The sequence below is a fragment of the Harpia harpyja genome, chromosome 13 (assembly GCF_026419915.1).
Source record: "Harpia harpyja isolate bHarHar1 chromosome 13, bHarHar1 primary haplotype, whole genome shotgun sequence".
Taxonomy (NCBI): Eukaryota; Metazoa; Chordata; class Aves; order Accipitriformes; family Accipitridae; genus Harpia; species Harpia harpyja.
In genome coordinates this window covers 44,072,684-44,096,395 of record NC_068952.1, presented here as the reverse complement: position 1 = coordinate 44,096,395, position 23,712 = coordinate 44,072,684, and the positions used below count along the sequence as shown (strand labels likewise).

The window sequence follows — 23,712 nt, the reverse complement described above, 5'->3', positions numbered from 1 at the left end:
TTGGCTTTATCTGTTTTAATTTGTACCAGACGTCGAACACTTAGAAAAGTAACGGAACGGCAAATTTTGTGCATGCACCGTTACAGATTTACAAAACATTCGTGTATCACAAAGTACGAGTTACCGCAAAGCCCTGCTTTTCCGGTGAATAGCCTGAAAGACTTCTTTTCTCGATATTTTTTTATACATATATATATATATATCTATCTATATATCTTCATTTAGCTTACACCAATGCGAAAAATCATTTAGGACGGTGTCATTCAGTGCCTTGCAATAAAAATACACAAGAGATATTAAATATAACTCGGGGCAACTGGTTCAGCAAGCGCAACTTTACAGATGCTACAGGTTACACACAACCCAGCATTGACCCAAACACGAGGAGCAAGAGTTTCACCCACCGCTTCCACAAATTACTTGCAAAAGATGTTGCTTTAAGCATCTCCCATCCCTCAGGCTTGGTTTTCCTGACGCTATTTGCCATAACCATCCGATTTAGCTGATTTAAGTCTCTTGCTACGTGTTTGGCATCCCCCCTCCCCCGCCCCGAGCATCTTTTTTGCTGTATTTTAATGTCCTCTAAATCATGGTGCTGAAGTGTGACCGTGACTTGTCACCTATAGCGCATCAAAAATAGCTTTTTCTCTGGCTGTAACACACCAAGCGTTACCACTTTGGGGTTTTTGGGGGCATTCAGCAGCACTTTTTGCCTTTAGATAGGCTAAGAAAGAGTGAGGCTCAACCAAAAGCAAAGCGGCACGGGGGGTCAACAAAAACCCGGCCGGGGCTTCAGCCTCGCTGCAGGGAAAAAAAAAACAAAACACTTTATTTTTGTGGATTGCTGCAGGAGGTATTTGCAGCATGCAAGGTGCGGAGCGGGCAGGTCCGTATGTACAGGAGGCAGGGTGGGTTTTAGGATTAAAGGGTTAAAATCGCAACCTGTCAGCTTGTTGCTTGAAAAACCCATATCTGACCTTCCTAAAATCCCTGTGGGGTATATAGGTGCTCGGGTGCAACGCTGCGGCGTGCCCCGGGCAAAGAGTTTTTGGTGGCAGCGGGACTAAGGGGATTAGGTAAAACCCTGCTTGTTAGCAAACAGGATTTTCGGAAACGCTCTTGCAGGGATGCCAAGGACCGGCTGAGTTCCTCTCTGCCTGGTCCCTCTCGGGGTGGCCCCGAGGAGGAGGAAGTGGTGAAGGCCATTTTTTTGGGCATCTAGCTCCATCACTGTCCTGCCACGCTGGGGACGCGTTTGGGGCAGAGAATGAAATTTTCATCTGGTCACCTAAACCGGAGCCTCCGGGGAGGTGATGGGGAGCGTCGGTGCCCATGCGCCCCAAGGGCTCTTCACCAAAGATGACCGCAAGCAAGAACAGGGGGGGGTTCGGGGGGGTCCCCACGGGGACACGGGTGACATTTTGAAGCCGTGGGATCCGGGGCACGTCAGTGCATGGCGAAGAGGGTGAGGAGGAGGAGGGCGGCGAGGGAGGCATCGGCGAGATGCAGCCGGATTCCGGAGGCCAGGCGGTACTCGCGGTACTGCTGGATGCACATCTCCCGGATCACCTTCGTCACCACCTTGGTCTCCAGCTCGGTCTCCGTTTGGTTCACTGCCGAGCCAGCCTCCGAGGCGTTCTTCTTGGCGGCGGGTCCGATGTTGTATTCGGTCACCGTGATGTTAAAGCAGTCGGCGACGAAGACGTCCTGTGAGACGGGGCTGCTGTAATCCCGGTAGTAAACCTGGTTGGGGTAACGCGCCGAATTTTCGTTCCACCATCGGTACTCATCGGGGCTGTCGAAGCGATAGTGCATCCCCGACATGACGCGTCCCATGGCGTAGCCCCCCAAACCTCCCACCACGGCGCCCGCCGCCGCCGCCCCGGCCATGTGCTTGAAGTTGGTCTTGGATTTGGGGGGTTTCCATGGCTTTTGGTTGTGGTAGCTTCCTCCGCTGGATGGGTTGTAACCCTGTCCCCAGCCTGGGTTGTGGGGGTACCCGGGGTTGTGGGGGTACCCGGGGTTGTGGGGGTAGCCGGGGTTGTGGGGGTAGCCCGGATTATGGGGATAGCCAGGATTTTGGGGGTAGCCGGGCTGGCGGGGGTAGCTGGGCTGGCGGTGGCTCCCCGTTCCCCAGCCGCCTCCGCTGGGTTTGCCTTTGCCCTTCTTCGAGAAGGCGACGTCGGTGAAGGCGCCGAGGAACAGGGCCACCAGGCAGCAGGTGACGAGGAGCCTGGCCATGGCTGCGGGACACAAGGACAGGCAGCGTTACGGGCAGGAGGCAGAGACCCCGCAGCCCCTGCATCCGCGCTGCCGCGAGCATCACAGGCTTTAGACTCCCTTACTTATGCATCGTATAAAACACATATCGTCCCCTTTAATCCAGCTGCAGAACAAACAGCTTTGGACTTAAATGCATATTTATCCTCCCCAATCCCCCTTATTTTTATGTATATATTTTAAAATATTTTATATATATTTTTTTTTTTTAATACACACACACGCATATATATATATATATATGTATGTACGTATGTATGTATGTATCCCCCACCTCCCCAACAGGTCTTCTGCTAGTAATGGCAATTTTAAGTAGTGGAAGAAAAGCTTTTAGGAAAAATGTTTCACTTGGTTGGGAGATAAAAATCCACTTACCAACCTGCTCTATCCAATCAGATTATATAAATGAGATTTCTGCTGTGCAAGGATTGATGGCTATGAACAGATTCAGCCCAGTCTCAAAGCTTTTGGTTACCCAGGGCTGCAAGGAGGGCAGTGCCTAGCCTTGCCCCGGAGGTTTTTTTTTCCTAGAGAATAAAATTCAGCGTGTTTTGCCCAAGTCCCTGTTGATGTGCAACAGGCCTTAACTGAAGAACAGCATTTTTCTAGTTTAATGTGTTTGCAAATAACTGCTTACTCAGTGTTTTGCTACTGGCATCCCAGGGGCATGCTAGGCGTCTCCTACGTTAGCTGGTGGGCTGGCAAGGATGCAATCCCATTTTAATGAGCCTTTTCTCACCCTGTGTATAATCCAGCATGTATAATACACATCAGGTCTGCAAATCCTTTGGAAAGACCTTTGGAAAACACCTCGCAAGCTGTAAAATCCCTTCAGATTCCTCCCCGCAACGCCAAGGAGCGTTGCATTACTGTTACCCTCGTGTTTAATATGGGAGCCCAGCGACAGCAAAGGTTTTTTCTATCCTGCCCGTGGCTGAGCTATCCCCAGAATTCCCCCGTGCATGCCAGGATGCTGGGGGGAGGGAGAGCGAAGCATTCCCAGCAAAGCGTGGGTAGGCATTTCGCAGCATCCTTGGATGCTTTGGATGCTCTTTCTGCTCACATTACAGCAAGAAACAATTAAGGTATGGGTCTGGAGTGGGTTTTTTTGCAGCAACTAATGGACCAGCTTCCTTAAGAGTCGGCACTCAGCCCAGAGATTAAGTTCAATGCAGAAAAGAGATGATGGTCTCTCATGAGGTACCGCCCTTAACAGCACAAACAGGCAGAACAAACCCCTGTTTAAGCCAGAAATTCTTCTGTTGCACGTTAGCTGTGGTTTTATGGTCCATAAAAAGCAAATTAATCTCTCCTTGGGTTCAGATACTGATGCTCTTTCTTTCCTCCACCTCCCCCCAAAATCTGGTCTTATGTCAGGAAATGTTTGAGTGAAGGTCCTTTAATGTCAGTGTTTTGGTTGGGATGGTTAGCAAGGGGCTTAATTAAAAGAGCAGGGAAGATGCAAGAGCCTGTCCTTTGTGATGGGGAGGAAAGCCAGGCTCAGGTTGGCTGCTTGGCGCCGTCTTGTAAAAAAATTGGGTGCAAGCTGCCCGCTTTCGAGCAGGTTTGCTGCCTCCCTCGCCCCGCAGCCCCCACCCGCTGGGAGTGAGCGAGGATGAGATCAGGGGGGTTAAAAATAGCTGAAAGACACGGCAAAAATTCGGATGGGCGAACGCTCTTTGGGCACTCAAAAAAAAAAAGAAATAGGGGAAAAAAGCAGCAAATTGGTAAGTATTATTTTTTTTAAGATGTGTGACTCCCCACAGTGAGTTGCAAGGGGGGAAAAATCAGCCCCTGGATGAAACCAGGTTATGGTAAAGTCCCGGAGGATATTCCAGCCTGGCAGCACCAACCTGTTCCTCTAATTGCCGTCGCAGAGACGAGCTCTGATAAACAGGGCAAAGGTTTATTTGTGTTTGTGCTGCTAATTACCCAGGTCCTCAGGCAGCTGAGCTTCACCCTGAATAAATGTGGTCGCTGGCCCAAACCCCCTGTGTGCAATGGGGACCAGGGAGCTGCTTCCTTGGGTTTGGAGCTGGGTTCCCTCTGTTTGGAAATAATATTTACGGTGTGATGTAATATTATTATTAAATTATATTATTGAATGGCTTTGTGGGTATTTTTTCCTGACTCTTTTTAACTTTCCTGCCCAATTTTCCCTCTCTGCAGGTGAATGTAGGCAATGAGAAATTAATTCAGGTGATTTATATCGGAGCAATTTATATCTGCCCTTGTGTTAGAGAACCAGAGGAAACCCGGCGCTCCTTCAGGGCAGAGGGGGAAGCGGAAAATGGAGGATGCGAGGAGCAATCGCAAGCAGCAATTATGTGCGCAGGGCTGGCAAGGAGGCGGCTTCGGTTTGGAGAGGAAAACCAACACCCTGGTGCCAAAATAACTGCGGAAATAACCTTATTAAGGTGCCTGAGGGCAGAGAAGAAATGAAGGGAGGTAGGGAAGGGGAAGGAGCGATGTGGCGAGGGGGGTGGGAAGATGCTCTGGAATGGGGGTGTCCGGACCCTCCTGGCGATGCTGGGAAAGTCCTGGCTCATGGGGGGTGAAAAATCAGGGCTGGGGCTATGGGGAAGGGGGGATGCAGCTGGCAGTTTGCTTTCTCAAAATGCCACCCCTAGTTTTTAGAAATCCTACCCCCCACCCCCCCATTTTTTTTTAACTCCCCAAATAATGGGGGAGCACAGTCCTGCGCAGCTGGGAGCTGTGGGAAAGAACAAAACCCCGCAGGTAGCTCCTTGGGGCCGGCGGGGTGGGAAGAAATTTCCCCACCAGCAATAGCTTTGAATCAGCCCTGAGTAAACAAGCGCTGGGTGAGAAGCAGAGCTCTGTCTTTTAAGGAGGACGCTCGCCTTCGGAGCTGGAAATGTCTATTTTTAGGCGGCGATGGTGGGGAGAGGAGGCAGCTCCCTCATCCCCCGTGATGCTGCTCGGTGTTAAAAGCCCCCTCGCCTCTGGCTTTATCCCACCCGAAGCCCCCATGTCCCATTTCCCTGACACTCACCAGCTGGGAGCCCGTTGCTTGCTCGGTTCGGGGTGATTCAGCCTCGGCCGCAGAGCTACGGGAAGGAATAAATAGCGAGAGGGAGGAGCTGGCTTCTGCACAGCCCAACCCTGCACAGCCTGGCCAGCATGCATCCTCTTTCCCTTGGGAATACTGCAGCCGGCACCCTGCAAAATTTGGGTTGACTCCCCCATCCTCCCTCCCAGCAGATACTGGCGTGGAAAGCAAAGCCACTGACCAAAAGGGTGGCTGGAAGATTGCAGCGTTTGGATGGTTTATTCAAGAAATATCGATGGGATCGGCAGGGTTTGGGGCCGGCTTGGAAATCTTGGAAAATTGCAGCGCTTGGGTGGTTTATTCAAGAAATACCGAGGGGATCGGCAGGGTTTGGGGCTTGTCTGGAAATCTCGGGGTCGGGGCTCTGGGAGAGGAAAAGATGCTTTTAGCAGTTGCCAGCTGCAGCTCCAAATCCATTATCCTGTGAAATAGATGCTCTGCACGTTGATGGGCAGAAAAATAAAATAGACTCAGACCTACAGGGAAAAGGATGAATCTGTTCCGAGTTTGTCTCGCTCCACAGGAGTAAAACTCACTCCTGTGCAGAGCAGTCATGCTTTATGTTGAGGTACTCTGATATTTAATGGGAGGAAATGCCACAGAAGGCAATTAAAAATTATATGGGATGCTCATGGCAAGCTGGGGCTTTTACGGCACTGTTTTTTGGAGGGTAAGGGTACGCATGGCTATAGAGACCTAAAGACCAGGATGGGGAGTTATTCCCATCCTTTAGGGTTAGGACGGGCTATAATAAATGGGTTGAGGCCAGAGCAACCTGGGATGCTTGCATGGTGGTTGAGAGACACAAATGAAGCTTGAAACTAATTGCATTGAGACTGATTTTGCACAATCACGCGATATAGCCAAAACCCTCCTGAGGTTTTGCTGCCCGAAATAGCCATCCCAGGTACAGCCATCCCAGTGATGCTCCCACCCCTGGACCACAGAGCACATCTGGCCATAAAGAGGATTTCCACCCCGATGCTCCATATGCTTGTTTATCCATCTGCCTGGATTACGTTAAAAAAAAAAATAATAATTTTTGTCTGGCAGGGAAATGGGTTGTGCTGGGCGCTTTGGCTGCACTGGGGAGACATGCATATTAATTTCTGGAGGAGAAAAATTAAATAACGGGGGCAGGATTAAGGTCAGCGAGCCTGTCAAAGCTCTCTCCTGCAATACACAGGCATATTTATTCCTCCTGTGAACGCACAGATGGCTCCTGATTCCCTGGCTTTGGTTCAAATACTCTTCAGTGGGCTAGCTAAACAAAGCCAGGAAAAGAAAGAAATACAGCACCGGGAATGGGATGGTTGGGATGAATTCATCCATGGCTTCTAAAAATCAGGATTTTTCCGTAATAATATATTTCAGAGGAAGTTCTGGTCTTGTTTAGGGAAATATAGAAACTCTGTCAGATCCCAGCTGCAAATCGAGCAGGAGCAGCCTATTGGCTATTAATTAATTTTTCATTTATTGTGGAAGTTAGCAGTGCTAAAACCACCCAAACCAGTATATCCACAGCATCTATTTAACAGAGCCATGTGCCACATGGTTCCTTTAGCATCTCAGAGTAAAATTTCTCCCAGCAGCAAACCAAGAGCTGCATTGATCTCCGCTGGAGGTTTGGCCCCTCTTCAGCCGCAGCTCAGGCAATGACAGGGGACGGAGAAATAATGGGAGTTAAGTGTGATGGAGGTTCATGCCAGGTTAGAAAGCATTAATGGGATGGGTTTTTCTTGTAACAAATGGAAAACGCTGACTTTGGTTTAATGATGAGCTGGCAAAGGACCCGAGTTCATCTGACCCTGCTTCATTGCTTCTCATTGATTTTTTTTTTTTTTCCTTTAATTCATGCAAAACACTTTTATTCACATAAGTCTGGACGGCTTGGAGAATTAGCCACAGCTTGCGAAGGCAGGGTAAGGCATTAAAATAGTTTGTGGGAGACTTACTGGGGTTTGGGGGTAATTTGGTTGGGTTTGGAGGTAGGGATGAAGTCCCACAGCCTGTCCCCATCCCGATGTCACACCCTGGAGCAGGCAAAAATTCTGGGCTCAAGCTCACCCCATCTAAAATCATGCTTAGCTCATCAGGAAACCTCTTTAAAGCCTCCAAAGGCAAAAATAAGTGAAAATAAGTGCTGCATTCTGAAGGTTCATGAAACGCATTTTGCAGAACTTGGTTTGTTTTCTGGTCTCACCACAGAATAGTCTCTTTTAAGTAGAACTCCTCTACCTTGGATTTTTCTTGGGAACCAGATGCCTCGGTAATATTTGGTTCCTACCTGGATGAGAACAGAGAAAATGCAATTTGGGGTATAAACGGGGTAACGGCAGCACAGGGAAGGAAAGCGCTGGGGTGCTTGCTTCCCAGCCAAAAGAAAAGATGTTGCTCAGTCAGGCTGTTATTTTCCCATGACAGTGTGTAATTAAAAAATTGAAGCCTTAGTAGGGTATTTTGCATTTTCTTTGGTGGCGAGGGCTTCATTGCACGCGTGGGGTAAAGCTATGCCAGGGCTTGCGGCCCTGCAGACCCCAGGAAGGGCAGCTCCCCTCTGAGAGGAAAAAAAATGTCTTTTTTGGACCATTTTTAGTAGAAGAAGGGGTTTTCCATGCGCTGCATAGACATCTGCACCATTATTCTGTATTAAACTGCAGGATCACACAGCTCATGGATGGCATTTCTCCTTTGCTCTTGATAACTGTAAGTTTTCCTGTAAAAAGAAAAAAATAAGTGTCCTGGTTTTGGCTGGGATAGAGTTAATTTTCTTTCCAGTAGCTGGTATAGTGTTGTGTTTTGGGTTCAGTATGAGAATAATGCTGATAACACACTGGTGTTTTCGGTTGTTGCTAAATAGCATTTAGACCAAGTCAAGGATTTTTCAGCTTCTCACACCCAGCCAGCAAGAAGGCTGGAGGGGCACAAGAAGCTGGGAGGGGACACAGCCAGGGCAGCTGACCCAAACTGGCCAAAGGGGTATTCCATACCATGTGACATCACGCCCAGTATATAAACTGGGGGGAGCTGGCCTGGGGGGATCCCTGCTCTGGAACTAACTGTCCTATTAAACTGTTCTTTTGTCAACCCCCAGGTTTTACTTTTTTTTTCTCCCATTTCTCTTCCCCATCCCGCTGGATGGAGGGAAGTGAGTGAGCGGGTACCTGGTGCTTAGTTGCTGGCTGGGGTTAAACCCCGACAATAAGATGAAAGGACTGTATAAATTTTTAGCCTTTTGCCATGGACAGAAACGGGCCAGGAGGCAGGCCTGGAGCAGGAGCAGGACATTAAATACACACACTTCCAGAGTATCATCAGTTACACAACCCACGATGGTGGGGAGGGGAAATCCCAGCAAGTTCCTAATCCCGGAGGCACGTAAGGGCACGAGCAACGTGCCAGGAGAGGAACCATCGAGGGGGGAAAAGCAAGCAACCCAAACTTTCCATGCCACATCTCGTGGTGCTTCCAGGAGGGGTTTTCTTTTTGGCCAGATGCAGCTCTGTTGCAAAGCCAAGGAGTGCAAAGCTGGCATGGAAAAAATAGGTCAGTTTATGACTGCTTTAGTAAAGGAGACTTATTGCAGCCGTGATGCTGGGGAGGAGTTTGTCCCCACCACGCTGACCAGCTTTCCTCGCCAGTGATGTCTTTTTGCAACGCGATCTATGGGCAGATGTGACTCACAGGCAACAGGATCCTGCCAGTACCTGCCTGCTGGTGGCAGGCTCCAGTGAGAGACTATTGAAAGGTGGTTTTGGGGGGAAAAGCAGCAAATAAGGCAAGTCTTCAGATTAGCCAAAGTAATTTAATATGTATTTCTCTTCTGCACGAAGCAGCAAGTGAAATATAAAATATCGGAGGTGGTACACACCCTCCTTCTCTTTACTCTTAGACAACTGTCTTAAAAAAGGCTGTAAATGTTCATCCAGCTGCTACAATCTGATTAGGAGTGTAATAACCTTTGCTCATGTGCTAGCTGCTATTCCAGGCAGGGACACACGTAAGCTCCTTACGGATGGGAGGGACCTGGACCCTCCCTGGCCGCAGGCTGATGCCTTCCCAATGAGGCACTGCGTCTTTAGAAGATAACCTGCATGGGACACAGCTCCCAAAAATGTGCCTTCGACCCCTCCCAGGGTTGGTGGCATCACCCAGGTGTGCTAGAAGGTAAAATAATAACCCTTATTAAAAATAAAACCAAATGTCTTTTTTGGACATACTTTTTTATTCTGGAATAAGCACTGATAATAAAAGTGCTTTGAAGGGGAGAAAAAAATAAATCAAGTTTGGGTATTTGAGCCTCCCTGCCGCCAGCTGGATTAATTTATGGGAAATGGGAGAAGTAAGTCACTCTTGTTCGAGGAAGATATTTGCTGTCCAATTTGGTTTCAGCCCAGCATTTGGTTTAAAAATAACTTGCCCCTGTGTCTTGGGAGCAGCCGCTGTGGGACACGAGGGTTTGTGCCTCTGGGCTGAACAATTCCCTGCTGTGTCCAAGAGAATGAGTGAGGGGAAGAGCTGTAACCCTTTGCAGAAAGGGCTCGTTATGTCCTTTGATATGAATAAATCTCTTGTTTTTCAGACAGACGAGGACAGCATGGCATTTGCGCTCTTTTAAAACACGATGCCCCTCCGTAAAGCTGCAGGAACAAATACCTTCCCAGCAACGCTCTAATCCAGCTTCCCGTAAACTTCCCCAAGCGGTGCAGTACCCACCAGCTGGCTCCTTCGCAGGAAAAGCTGAATATCTGTATTTTTTTTTCCTCGCAGCAGGGCTTGTAATATATGACTCACCAGGAGGCTTTCCTTTGCCTCTCCCTCATTTATTTTTAACTTGCAATCCCCTCGGAAGACTTTCCGAGATCAGAGTAGCGGCGTAAGCACGTTGCATGACATAACATGGCTGCGCTGAGGTCACCTTCTTAAAAATAAACCGGGGCACACCCGGGATGGGCAAAGGTGCTCCCATTTTCATCGTTTTTACATCAATCATCCATGCCAGCCTCGGATCCCACTTTGGAGAACTGCTCCTATGCCAGAATGCGTCAGCTGCGTGCTGAGAGCTTGTAGGAGCGTGCCGAAATCCCGGCTGACGTATTTAAATGTTGTATTCCCCAGGTGGAGCTGCGGGCAGGAGCTGCTGCTTCTGGAGGAGTGATGGGTGGAGGGGTAACACCGCAGGCCTTGGGGCTCCCTGCGGATTCCTGGCTGGGTTGTGTTGGGAAAGGGGCAGGAGAAATCAGTTTTCCCAGTGGGAAAAGGGGCTGCGGGGTGAGATGGGGAAAGCTGAACCCCAGGAAATACAGCCAATTATTTGTTTTTTAATTAAAATAAAAGTCAAGCAATAGACTGAAACGAGGACCAGATTGGAGATGGAGAAATATTTAAAAGAACTGTTCTTTTTTTCACTCAGGTATATATTTTTCTTTTATATATGTAGTTTTGGTCCAGGTCTTCACCTTGTTTATTCACATGAGAATGAATCGAGCTTTTGCACCCCATGACCTGGTTTCTAACTCACATGCTCCACAAGGATGAGATGATTAAACCCAACTCATCACAAAATGGTCGTGCAAATCCTCTTAGCTGAGCCGGTGAGTACGTTTCCATCCCGATTTTATCCCTCTCCCTCCATATAAAGGGTTCCCAGGGCCGGGGCTGGCTTTATGAGGTTTCATCCCCTTTTTCTCCGGGCGTAAATGAGAATAAGCAAAGATGAAATGGGCTTGGGAAATGTGTGCCTGTAGGGGAAATCAGGTCGGATTTTTAGCCATTAGGGTTTTTAATCTATTGAAACAGTTTCCCACGTGATGTGCACCCTGCCATCCATTTTGGAGCATCTTCCAGCTGGGATGTCAACCCAAGACCACGTGTGGCTTAGTCCAGAGCTTTTCTTTCCCCTAAACCAACAAATTAAAGGCTCTTTATGAAGTTTGTGCTGAGGATCAGGCTGACGTTATATACCAAAGAGACATTATAGACCAAATATTCAGGCATTATATGCTAAATCTGCTCCATACGTTTCATTCTCTGCCCTTTTGTCTTGGAAGGGGAGCTGCTGATGGGAGAAAGCTTTACCATCGCCTGCGTGGGAGCAAGAACAAGCCAATAATCGCTGTCTGGTGTGAGGAGAAGCCCTGGGAGAGACAAGGCTGCTCTGAAGATGCTCAAGATGCTCATGCAGAGTTGTCATGGGCACGATGCTCTCCGTAGTCATCTCCATGGCTACCTTGGCACTGAGCAGAGGGGATGCAAGCGGCGTAGGAACGGCGTTGTTAGCTTAAATGCTGCACGCTCTCTCTCAGCTGGTGTAAATAAGTAATGCTTGGGATCATCCAAGAGGTTTATCTTCAGGGATGATGGCTGGTTTTTAGCCGGAGCTTGAAGGCAGCTGAGATTGCAAATGTGTTTGTTTATGAAAAACAGATTTGTAGCATCTCCCCTAAGGTATTTCTACAGTGGATGCACTGGGGTACAAGTGCATGATGTACTCAGATGAGGCTCAGGTTTTTTTTCTCACCCTTAGCCAATGCGATTGAAAAACCCAGATAATATTCCTGCTTCTGACCCAAGATTATGCTATCGGAATGGCTACCTTAAGAAAAGAAGGCTGTGTATAAATAAGGAAGTTGATTTTTCAGTGGGGTGTGGAGAAGGAAGCATTTTGAAATAAGGTTTTTTCCCTCAGCTAGCAATTTTTTTGTAAACAGCAGCGAAGATTATGCACAATAGGACCATCTAGTTAATACAGTCTGGACCTGAGGTGTGCTAGCTTTAGGGACTAAGCAGAGATGCCAGAGCCGACAACTCCCCTAAAGGATTTCTCCTTAATTTTATCTCCTTAACTTTTCCAAAGCAACTCCCAATGCAGTGCAAACACTGTGGCTCGCAGCCTGCGTAGAGAAAGCTGGGACAATAAAAGTCATGGTAAATCTGTGCAGCGGGCTTGAATTACAAGGGAAGAAGCCCACAGGCTTTTCAGGGCTTGGGGGTGCTGCGATCTCTGTGCTACCAAGAGCAAAAAACCAGAGGTGTCAAGTACAGGCTGCAAAGCATTTTATCTATCAATGCTTCAAGGGGATGGATGTTAATAGTTCATAAGACGATGAACATAAAACCTTGCTATGAGCCCACGTGCGGGACCAGCACCGGAGGACAAACCCCAGCTTGGGTAATGGCGTTTTGCTCCAGTGACAGGCAAAGAGATCTTTTTTTCTCTCTACAATTATCCCTAAAGCTGCGGCTCGTTAAACTATATAACCCTAACGTGCCCTTTTCCCAGCAGCTCCAGTGACCTTGGCCCCGGGCTTGTTTTTCAGTGCATTTCTCAGCAAGTCCAGCAAGGCTCTAGGGAGGGAATAACGATCAAAATACAGCAACCAGAGGAAATTAGTTTTGCATTTGTGGCGGCACATCAGGACACGCTGTTTATCCTGAGCCGGAGTGGACCGGGCACGTCATTCACACCGGGCTCGGTGCAAGGAGGCTTCCTGAAAGCAAAGCCCCATCTGCAGCCGTTAAATAGCAAGTAGTAATGAGCACTAATAATACAACACAGTTTATTTTTCCCAGGGTGTTTTATTGTCCGTATTCTGGCCTGAAACATCTGTGCCGTCCAAAATATTTTTGTAGTATCAATAATCCAAGGAGCTTGTCATGTTAAAAATAAAGGAAGCTGGAGCAAAGCCTCTGGGACTTGATTTCTCACAAAGCATAGCCTGTTTGGGAGCTTGGGTTATTCTGCTAAGGATTCATTAGGTAATCTGTTGCTCAAAAAAAAAAAAAAAGGAAAGTTTGACAAAATTACATCAACTCCTTGGCTGAGATGAAATGAAATAAAGCTGAGAATTGGTGTCTTATTGCTCCCTCACTAATCATTGGAGCTCTCCTGCACGAATAGCTTTAAAATGAACGTTTTGGGGACTGGGATGGGAATGAAGTTTTGAACTGCTCTTCACAGCAGCTGTTTTGTATTTAAGCTTTCTGAGTTGTTTTCAGAGAATGATGAGAAAAGCAGATGGAGGAGGTTGCAGATCCTTTTTCTGGAGAAAAAAGGGGGTTGGCGTCCCTTGAAAAATGGGGAGAGAAAAAAAGAAAGGAAATGAAATAACAATAGTAAACCTGGATACTATTTTAATTCCAGAAATAGGCTGATTCTGGCAGAATTGGCTGCTAATACTTTTCCTGCATTTCTCCTTAGTTCCGGGAATAGAGAAGAACAACTTATGTCTTGAAATAGGTATTGGTGGGGAACTGCACCTCGGCTGAGCAGAACTCCTGGCTCTCCACCACGGACCCAACCCAGCAAGGGAGAGCTGACAATTCCACTGCCCTCCAGCCCTTTGAATTATTGATCTTGTATGTATTAATTATAGACACTTCTCGAGGTCAGTAGGTAGAGCACGAGGAAGGTGTGCCGGGTCAGGTGTTGCAGGAGTTGAATTTCAAGAGAGGAGGATTTGAGAAGGGAAGTGGTTTAATCAACACCAGTTTAGTTAAGTCCTTGTAAGTGCACAGAACACGGATCCCAGACAAACTGAGATACCCACTTTTTGTAAAAAAAAAAAAACAAAAACCACATGCAGGAGCTGGAAATGAGCTAATTTCAGTCTTTAATTTATCAATACAGGTAATCAAGCAGAGGGAAGGTGTGTCAGCCTATGAGAGGGGGTCCCTTTGGGGAGGGATTGGAGTTAATCATAAACCATGACCTTGCTTTGGGTGAGGAATCATTATCCAGCTTGTCCTCATTTTCGGTTTGTTTTTTTTTTTTCCTAAAAAATTGTTTTAGGACAATTTTCAGGATTATTTGTTGGTGGTTTACTACTAACTCAGAGATGCAACTGCTCACATTTTTAATCCATCTACCTCCCAGGCAGGGAACAGAGATATTGCAGCGGTGACCATGCGCGTGTATAAAACACATCTATTTGGGGGTGCATTCCTCTGTTATTCATTACTTACCTCTGTGCTTAGCTGCTATTTATTGTGACCCAGCTACAAGAAATAACTTTAGGAAGAAGAGCCAGCTGAATCCAGCTCGTTTGTTTGCAAACCTGTATCATTTTTTAATCAATGGATCAGCTAAACAAATATTACTGCATTTATATCACTTACCGTTTAAGTAGATAATCCCTTTGCTCTTCTGCACCACATAGTGGGTATTATTTCATTTAAAACATAGTACTACTGTTGAGAGCGGGTTATAAAAATGAGGCAGACCTTTCCCTTGTAATTATCTCAGAATTTCGTGACTGTAAGCCTTCAAAATATACCCAGCTGGGAGCCGAAGAGTCGTGGACGTATTTTCTGATTGACTCCCAGGTACCAACCTCACTTCTCCACACCCCTGCCTTTCCCCACCACCAACCTTCCTCTGACCACAAAACACTCCATTTTAAAGCTGATTTTTGCAGATGACACCACCGGAGCATTTCCAGATGGGCTGAGGACAACCCTGGGCATGGGGGTTCCTGCAGAAATCCCTCTTTGGGCTTCAGCTCCCCAAATCTCTTTTGCAAAAAGCCTTTGCAATGCTGACCTCTGCAGGCAAATACTGCATAAAACCAGCTGTCTCTAGGCAGCAATAACCTAAATAATGCATTAAGCAGGTGTTTTACACATTATTGCTGGCTGTGGGTAGCAATAGCCTTTTAATAATGCATAAAAATGAGGCATTTCTCTGTCGGTTAGCAAACAGAGAGTATTTCGGTGAGGGAAATACTGGGAAATCCTCATTCGCTTGGAAAGGGCTGATCTGCTAACTCCTACAGAGATTTTATAAATGATTTGCTGGTTGGACAAAGCACTTTGAAATCAGGGAATGAAGGATATGAATGAAAAGCAAGCCTTTCACGCCGTAAAGCCATCGATGCTATAAACTGGGAGTCAAGGGCCCCGACTGGGCTTCCTTTGGAGGGGGGGGGCAGAAACTACCTGCAGCTTTGCCCCCGAGACACCCACCCCCTCTAATTAAGCTCTAATTAGCAGCACCCTGAGGGCCGGGGGGGGTGTCCCCCAGCCCTGCGGTGGGAGCGGGGTTATGTGTGCTGCGTCTCAAGGTGGGGGGGGGGCTGGAAATGGGTGTCCTGCGGCCCCGGACCCCCGTAGCCAGACCCAGGCCCAGCCGCCGCCTCGGGGCCTGGCCTCGGAGCTCCCCCAGGCCCTGGGGCTCCCCCAGCCATGGCTTCCCCTCAGCCCCAGCGGCCACGGAGCCCTCCCAGCCCCAGGGAAGCCCCTCAGCCATCACCCCGGGGTCTTCCCCTCCGCCTCCTCAGCCACAACCCCCCCCGGAGACCCCTCGGCCCGTGGCCTTGTCCCCGGCCTGGTCTGCCCCCCCAGCCCAGGGCCTGAAGGGGTTCCCTGTGGAAAAATGGGGGAGATGGTGGGCGTGAAACAAAGCAGGCGGCGGCGGGTTCGGCTGGGAAGGACTTTAATGTGCCCGCTGCCCCGAGGTCCCGCGTGTGGGGAAGCGTCACGGGGCAGCAGGCGGGCGTTCTTCCCTGCGGGGGGGGGTCTGCGAGGGGTATGCCGGCGGTTAGCGAGAGCTGCGCGGAGCCTTCTCCCGTGCCCTGGGTCAGCCGGGCTGTGGGAGCGTCCCTGACGGGTGCTCGGACCCCGAAGGTGGCGGAGGAAGAGACGCCGGAGGGACCCGGAGCCCCACGGAGCGTGTAGACGAGCGCCCTGCACCTGGGAAGGATGCTCAGACCCTGAGGGACGCCGAGGAAGAGACGTCGGAGGGACCCGGAGCCCTCTCGGACGTCGGAGGGACCCGGAGCTCTGCAGCGCTTGGGCACGAGTTTGACGGGAGCTCGTGGGGTGCGGGGTACGCCGCTGCACCCGGCAGACCCCCGTCCTAGAGCTTGAGCGCTGTGACGCGGGGGATGTGGAAGGGACAGGTCTCCTCTGAACCTGTAGAGCTGCAGAAGGAGAAGGAGGCACCATCGGGAGGTCAAGGAGCAGCCCACATCCCCGCTCCCCGAGTCCTCCCACCCCAGGCAGCCCGCCGGCCCACGCCACGCCTGCCACTTACATGAGCCGGTTGCGGATGGGGCGAAAGTGTTTGGTGAGCCTGACGGCGAAGATGATGTTGGGGATGAGGAAGAAGGTGCAGCATCCCAGGCTGAACCAGAAAGCATTCTGCAAGGAGAGAGCACGGGGGTCCCTACTGAGCTGCACCAGGCAGCCCCCAGGCTCTAGAGGGGTTTGGGGAGCCTTGCGGTGGCTGGTTCTGGTGGTGGGGGGGTGTTAGGGCTGCTGTCGGCCCCGGCTACCCCAAACTCGTGCTCATTAGCACCATGCAGGTGCCCACCGGACCTCCGTGGAGGGACAGGGACAGGATCCTTACCCAGGGGTCAGCAATGCGGTCACACAGGATCACCCGCCCGTTGTCCAGGGCCGTGGCAAGTGGCTGGCACGAAGCCACATCCTCCCTCAGCTGGAACAAGAAGCGGAGACAAGGCGTAAATCCACTCCTGGCTCAGGGGGATGCATTTTGCTACCTCCTGCCTTGGCTCGGCGAGGGGCTTGCATGCAGCTTCCGTGGGGGCTCCCGGCCCCAAAGAACCCCCCGCAGTGAAGGCAAGCACCTACCGTCTGCCCGACCCAGTTCAGGTACTGTGCGAAGTACCGCAGCTCCTTTCTCGTGAAGCAGCCAATCTCCTGGGCAGAGAGAAGGCAGCATGTAGGGCAGGCGCCGCGCTTCCCAGCCCGGCTTCAGCCCCACTCCAACCAGCTCTGGGCTAATGTCGGGCTTGGAAATGAGGGCTGGAGGCTTCAGGTGCCCTTTCCTCTCTGCAGCACCCCGTTCGCACTCTTTCTTTCTGGCTGTGGGGAATTTCGTACCCCTCAAGGGCTAATCCAGTCCCAGTTTACCTGCCGGAGGATCTGCTGGGCTTGCACAGGCAGCCGGGCTTCCACTGAGGCTGTGGTGGCCAGTGTCGTCTTCACCCGCTCCTGGGGAACCACGGGAAGGGCAGAGCATCCTTAGAGCACCGAGCAGCAGGACAGGTGCCCTAAGGACATCGGGAGCAGGGCGTGCAGTGGCACGCACGTGCCGAGCTTCCAGTTGGGTCTGATTGCCGGAGAGCAGGGAACAGGGCACCTGCCCTGAGCAGAGAAACCTTGTAGGGAGCAGGTGAGATTAAACACTGTGGGACGGCTCTGCCAGGGATGCTGAAATACTGAGAGTGCTGCAGGGGGATTTCTGATTTGCAGCAGCAAATCTAAAGGACACCAATCCTCCCTGAGTGGCATTTTTCCTGGCTCTCCCATCACCCTGTAACTGGCTTTTTGGGGCACTGGCAGGCAGGATCCATAGGGCACCACATATTTTTCGGAGCTGGAAGAAACCGTGCAATTACCTGGAGGTGCGGTGCCAAGCGGGAGAGGAACTGGATGCTTTCCCCCAGCTTTGCCTGCAGGACAGGGAGGTGAGAAGGGTGCAAAAGCCCCATCACCCCTTTCACGGGGACATCACCGGGAAAACGCTGGCAGCACCGCGAGCCACCAGCCCGGCACGGACTCACCACCAAAGCCTCCTGCGATTGTACCGTGGAGTTTTGCATCTGCCACAGGGCCCGGGCCTCGGCGGCCAGCCGCCCCGCCACCGTGCCGTTCCTCTGCAGGGGGACAGCAGGGTGAGGATGTCCCCATGGGCACGCAGGCAGCCCCTACCGCCCACCCCACCGCTCACCTGCATTTTCTGCAGCCCCTCGAGGCTCCTTGCCAAGCCAGGGAGGCTGGTCTGCACCACGGGGTTTTTCATCTGGGGGAAGGTGGAGTTGGCAGCTGCCCAGAATCCAACCCTGGAAGCTGGTTCTGGAGTGGCTGGGCCACATCCTGCCTGCTGCAGCAGGTCCAGCTCCCTGTGAGCATTCCCTCACCTCCTCTTGGAAGCGCCCATAGTCCACCTCGTCCATGCCGCTGCGGGCAAAGGTCTCCAGGTCCTGCCTGCCCTCGCTGCGGAGGAGCCGCACATCACCCAAGCGTGCCGTGAAGTCGCCCAGGCGTTTTTGGAAATCGGCTGTGTACTGCAGGGGCGAGACATGGGGGATGCTGCAGGATTGGGGCCAGGCACTCCATCCCAGTAACCCCACTAAAGCTCGTGCATCCCCGTGCTGTTACCAGAAGCTCTGGCTGGAGTCAACCCTCACCTTGGGGGTTTTTAGATGCTCATCCAGGTCGTAGGACCTGTCGAGCTGCAGCACCTCCCACAGCCCCGCGCCACTCTTGCACTCCCTGGAAGGTAAAGGGACGTTGGCAGCGTGACCCCAAATTAGCCCTCCGATGTATAGGGGCAGAGGTGGGCTCCTGCAGCACCCACCGGTACGTGGCACTGAGGTTGGAGTCCCTCCTGAGGTTGAGTTGACGGGTGAGGTTCATGGATGGAGGCAGGTTCCCGGGGGTGTCGATGAACTGGGCCAGATGGGAGGAAAAAGAGGGTCGGTGTCAGGCGCAGGCATTCCCAGCAATGAATTTGGGGGTCCTCTGCCCTCACAGGTGTGTCCTGGGGTACCCTATACCAGCCAGAGCTAATCTTGCCTTTATTTGTACAATCTCCATTGCAGAGCCTTGCCAGGCGGCGTTCGGACAGAAAGCGGTGGACAGCCCTGTGCAGGGACCAGCCTGTGTGTCCACAGCCATGGGACGAGCCCTGATCCCAATCCCGATCCCTCTCTCAGCCCCATTGCAGCATGCACCCCAAGGATCCCCAAACGACCAGAGGACAGGGGTCCTGTTGGTAGGAGCATCGTCACCTCGCAATTTAACAGCACAAGGGCAATTCCCTGCTGCTGATGCAAATCCAAGGACCTAATCCTAAACTTAATCTTCTGGTTTAGGATGGGGCTTTTCTGGATGGGTCTAGGGGGAGGACACAGAGGGTTTGGAGGCATTTTGGTGCACGCAAGGAGAGATTTATGGGGCAATCGGTGGATGCGTGGCCACCCACCTTATAAATCTCCTGGTTGACCCAGTTCCTGCAAACCAGCGTCTGGATGTTGCCCCCAACCAGGAAGGTGGCGAAAACCAGGAGGATGAGGAGCCAGGAGAACAGGAAAGCCAGGCCCACGCCGCTGAAAGAGGGAGAGGAGACGCCGGCGGCGGCTTTGCAGACCCGAACGGGCAGAAAGGCTTGTGAGGACATGCCTGGCCGGCTGCAGCCCTGCGGCTCCCTCCCGCGCCCGGGCACGCCAGCCTGCCTGGGAAGGGCCCGCGGGAGTGGGGTGTGCCGGGCAGTGGGGCCGGGGCGCGGGAGCTGCCGGCTCCCAGGGAGGAGCAGCTTCTCCCAAACCCGCCGGCGCAGGCGGTGGCTTTGAAAGCCTTTCCACTCGGCCGGCTCCGGGTCCCTCCCTTGGCTTTGCCCCTCTGTTTTTTTTTGGGGGGGGGGTTGTAAGATGGCAACAACCCCCTCCAGCACCCAGAAAGATGCTTACACCAGGAGAAACTTGGCGCCGGCTTCTCCTCGGCACTCGTAGTCGCTTGGGTCCTCCCGCTTGGAGAGCCCGTATGCCCCCAGGGCCATCCCTGTCACGTTGCAAGCCAGGATGAGGAGGATGATGGAGCACAGCACTGTGCCCGCGATCCACCTGGAGGAAAGAGCAGCAGGGCACAGCCTCGAGATATGGGGCTGATGCACCAGCTAGGGCTCGGGGGGGGCTCAGCACCCATCTCTGCTGTACCCCCGCACCCCTTCATGCTCCCCAGTGTCACCTGTACCGCTCGAAGCGCTCCACCTCCCGGAGGTACGGCTGGCTCCTGTCCTCCGCCTTCACCAGGGCTTCGCTGACGGGCCGGGTGTAGTCGGGGAGGGGGAAGGCGTCGGCGATGGACTGCACCTTCTCTGTCACGCGGGCCATCTCGTCCCGCAGATCTGCGGGGCCAAGGCCATGCTGGAGCGGTGGATGGTCCCCACGGCCCACCCTATGTCCCCAAACTGGGATTCGCCCCACAGAGGGTGTCCCCGCTCGGTCTGGCCGTCCCACTCACCCTGGATGACTTGTGCCATCCTCTCCACGGCCAGCTCTGGGATGGAGTTGAAGGTGCCATTGCCCTGTGAGGAAAGAGGGGGTGCTGAGCGGCTCGGCTGGGGCTGCCCGTGGGTGCCGGACCTCCCCTCCTTCACCCTGACCCCACCAACCTGGCGAATCATCTCTGCAAAGTCGCTTCGGGGCAGACCAGCCAGCGCCTTCAAAACCTTCTCCACCGATGGCACCTTGGAGTAGAAGAAGTAACCCATGAGCCTCGGGACTACCGGAGGGGTGATGGTGGGGGACCAGCACCCCGTCCCACCTTGCCGTAGTCGGCGCCCAGCTCCAGGCTCTGTGCCCTGCCCAGGACGCTGGCGCAGGAGGTGCAGCGCGGGTCGTCCAGCAACGCGACCACGCGCCGACGCCGTTCCCGCAGCGCCGGCTCCAGCTCAGCCCGCGCTGCTGCCAGTGCCCGCACTGTCTTGTCGAGAATCTGTAAATGGTGCAGCGAGGTCTGTAGGTCTTAAAGAGAAAGCCCAGGGCTAGTTCACACTGCTCCGCTCGGCCACCCCGGCTCTCCAGCGAGGTTTTGGCACTGGCCCCCGGGGAGAGCCGCGCTCGGCCGTACCTCCAGCCCTGTCCTGCAGGTCTGCCAGTGCCGCGTAGGTCATCGCCTTCAGCTGTGCATGGATGGAGAGCCCCACGCTCCGGCTGAGCCCTGCAAGGCATCGGGCACCCCGTCAGCATTTCATCCCGGTGGGAAGCTCAGGTGGGTGCCCACCAGTGCCCGGCGCGGCGCTTACCGCCCAGGTCGGAGATTATCTGCTGTCGAGGCACCTCGAACTGGTCTACCACCATCTGCACCCCCTGCCAGAAGAGAGGAGACGACTGGGCGGGGGTAGCAGCCGCCGGGAGGGGAGGAAGCCCCACGTTGCCATTCAAAATACATTTTTAACGCGCATTTTAATGCGCCACCTCCTCTCGCCTCCCAGACTACTCCATGAAGGAAACGCGGCCACCCCTGGGCTGCACCCCACGCCAGGGGGGAAGCTGCTGGAGGACCCACCTGGGGGACGTTGGCGATGTGCTGCCGCAGGGTGCGCAGGGTGGCCGGCACGGCCCCCAGCCCCGGCTCCATCTGCCCCTTCACCCGCTGGCTGGTGACGAAGGCACAGACGACGCTGGTCCTGCCGGGGACGAGCAGGTGGTGATGGGGCAGCCCGGCAGAGCCTCCCGGCCGCATAGAACACGGTTCCCTGCCCCGGGGTGAGGGGGCCAGTTCACGGGGTGCTTTGGGGCACTCACAGGATGACGAGGGAGGTGAGGGACAGGCAGGCCAGCAGGCAGTGGCGACGGCAGCCCAGCGAGCGCCGGTGGGCACGCAGGCGGCCCCCGCACCGCCGGCGGCTCCGGCAGTAGCAGAAGCACATCCCGGCCACTGGCACAGCCACGGTGAAGAGCAGAGCCACCGCGGCGCAGATGACATAACCCAGCTCATACTGCACCACCTATGCGGTGGGAGAGACCGGTTGGCACCAATGCACCCAGCTTGGGGTTCTGCATGTGCCCAGGTGCCCCATCCCGGGTGGATGCCATCCCCGTGGGATTCCCCACCCCACGTCCTGGCTCACCTGCAACGTCTGCACGGAGCCGGGGTCGTTCAGGGCCGCCCGGAGCAGCTCTGCAAAAGAAACCGCGGCACCGGTAAAAGAGGTCCCACTTGATGCACGCCCAGCCCTCCCCAGGCAGCGAGGCTGGGATGGAGTCAGCATCCCCCTCCGTGAAGTGGCTCAGACCCCCCGGAGCAGCTCCGGACACGGGGATTGCAGCCGGCTCCAGGTATTGCAAAACCCCGGTGGTCTTGGGACCCGTGGCGCTGGGGTCCCGGCTCCCCAGCTTGGGGCTCACCTGTGGGCAGGGGGTTTTGCTGGATGAGGTCCAGGCAGCGCCGGACGAGGCCGTAGAGAGGATCAAGAGAGCTGGGTACCCGGTGCAGCGCCGGCACCCGAATCTCGGCATGCCTGTCGGTGAAGCGGAGGATGCCGCCGGGGCTGGCAAGGTGGCATTGCTGGGTGCCGGCGGGATGCAGCAGCACCCAAGCCAGCAGCAACCCAGCTGCCCGCATGGCTTCGGCGGTGGGGAGAGAGCCGGGGGGCTCTGTCAGCCGGCGAGCGGGCAGAGGGGCATGCCCGGCCCCGGATGGCTCTCTCCGACTCGGCTCGCTGCTCCGGGAAACCTGCCTGACGGGTCGGCCGCCGCGCAAAGCCCAGACGCTGCCGTGGCTTGTTCCCCCGACGGGCTCCCTGGGGCGGCTGGGCTTGGCGGGGCTGCGTGGAGGCGTCTCCCAAATCATCCCAGGCCTGTTTCGCAACCCCTGGCATCCCTGAGTCACCCCTGCGGGATCCCCACGGTCAAGGCCGTTCCCAAAACGGGTGGCAAAGCCCCTCCAGGATTTTGGGGAGAGGGCCAGGTGGCGATGAACCCCCTGTTCTTGGGCTGGAGGGTGCTCGTCCCCACCGCAGCCACCTTGGAAGGAGGGATCTGGGATTTGGACATCACTTGGGGGGTGGAAAAGCCCCTGCAGATGGATCCACATCCGCAGACAGGGTCCATGCAGAGCAGGATCACCCTTTGCAAAAGCATCCTGAGACTCAGGGTAGCAATGGGCTGGGAAGAAGGGAAAACGGGGGGGGACACATGGAGAGGCACGGCAAGCCCTGGCTAGCAATGCCCGCTTGTCGGCCAGGTGTGAGATGAGTTTTCTGGGCTCAGCCGGTCCCTGCCTCACACCCTGAGGCAGCCGCGGCTCCTTCCCGGAGCAGGATCCTGCTCGCCAGCATGGGCTGAGCACTAATTACAGGGTTGGCTGGAAACGAGGGAGGTTCAACCTGATTTCCCTGGTGCGGGGGGAGCAGCCCCCATGTGCCCAGACAGCCGCGGGGCACCCTGAGAGCTGGGCCCCCTGCTCAGCCGGGCGAGTCAAGCCGGCCCTTCCCCACCACCGGCTGCTGACGCCTCTGTCCTCCTGGCGTTGATGCTAATCCATGTGGTTTTCCTCCCTCTGGAGAAGGGTCTTTTCTCCCAGCTGGAGATGCTGGCAGCATCTTTCCAGGCTGGGCACAGGGTGCTGCTCCCCACCACCCTCTTGGGAATGAGATGCCACGGACTGGAAAATCCTGCCCTGGCTTGGCTGAGTCCCCATCCCGGGACAAAACTCCCAGGGCGAGGAAAGCGTGGAGTCTGAAAAGCGATTATGTGCATGGTACATATATATATATATGAATATGTGTCTGCATATGGCAAAGGAGCCCTGGCCACTCACACTGCTACTGGGGCGGTTATGATGATGCCAGTGATGATTTCCCATCCCCACGATGATATCCCATCCCCACA

At 53.4% G+C, this 23,712-nt stretch overlaps 2 protein-coding genes and 1 long non-coding RNA gene across 3 annotated transcripts; 1 reads left to right on the top strand and 2 right to left on the bottom strand.

Annotated features, from left to right (window-relative positions):
• PRNP (prion protein) lies at window positions 1-5,435 on the bottom strand. The gene is made up of 2 exons (XM_052806298.1): window positions 5,294-5,435; window positions 1-2,243 (listed from the first exon to the last, which is right to left on the bottom strand). Exon 2 carries the CDS (start codon window positions 2,239-2,241, stop codon window positions 1,447-1,449), a length of 795 nt encoding a protein of 264 aa, XP_052662258.1. The 5' UTR covers window positions 2,242-2,243; window positions 5,294-5,435; the 3' UTR covers window positions 1-1,446.
• A 3,764-nt stretch (window positions 5,436-9,199) lies between these two features.
• Window positions 9,200-14,074, top strand: LOC128150104 (uncharacterized). The gene is made up of 3 exons (XR_008237937.1): window positions 9,200-9,517; window positions 10,764-10,944; window positions 11,401-14,074. It is a non-coding gene; the product is annotated as an uncharacterized LOC128150104 (long non-coding RNA).
• Window positions 14,075-15,806: 1,732 nt separating this feature from the next.
• Window positions 15,807-22,468, bottom strand: PROM2 (prominin 2). The gene is made up of 23 exons (XM_052806019.1): window positions 22,228-22,468; window positions 21,951-22,000; window positions 21,625-21,827; window positions 21,386-21,506; window positions 21,123-21,186; window positions 20,948-21,037; window positions 20,642-20,841; window positions 20,490-20,564; window positions 20,339-20,402; window positions 20,063-20,222; window positions 19,786-19,938; window positions 19,302-19,425; window positions 18,675-18,766; window positions 18,505-18,589; window positions 18,235-18,381; window positions 18,045-18,116; window positions 17,878-17,970; window positions 17,713-17,766; window positions 17,225-17,305; window positions 16,943-17,011; window positions 16,698-16,787; window positions 16,383-16,489; window positions 15,807-16,269 (listed from the first exon to the last, which is right to left on the bottom strand). Exons 1-23 carry the CDS (start codon window positions 22,442-22,444, stop codon window positions 16,206-16,208), a joined length of 2,475 nt encoding a protein of 824 aa, XP_052661979.1. The 5' UTR covers window positions 22,445-22,468; the 3' UTR covers window positions 15,807-16,205.
• Window positions 22,469-23,712: the final 1,244 nt, after the last annotated feature.

What these genes read in the sequence shown, in the direction of transcription:
- PRNP (XM_052806298.1), bottom strand. Translation starts at nt 2,241, where the DNA reads ATGGCCAGGCTCCTCGTCACCTGCTGCCTGGTGGCCCTGTTCCTCGGC.
- PROM2 (XM_052806019.1), bottom strand. Translation starts at nt 22,444, where the DNA reads ATGCGGGCAGCTGGGTTGCTGCTGGCTTGGGTGCTGCTGCATCCCGCC. An exon ending in GAGCGCTTCGAGCGGTACAG is followed by an intron (nt 19,939 to 20,062) that starts GTGACACTGGGG and finishes TCTTTCCTCCAG; the next exon opens with GTGGATCGCGGGCACAGTGC. An exon ending in TCAACCAGGAGATTTATAAG is followed by an intron (nt 18,767 to 19,301) that starts GTGGGTGGCCAC and finishes CATCTGGCCCAG; the next exon opens with TTCATCGACACCCCCGGGAA.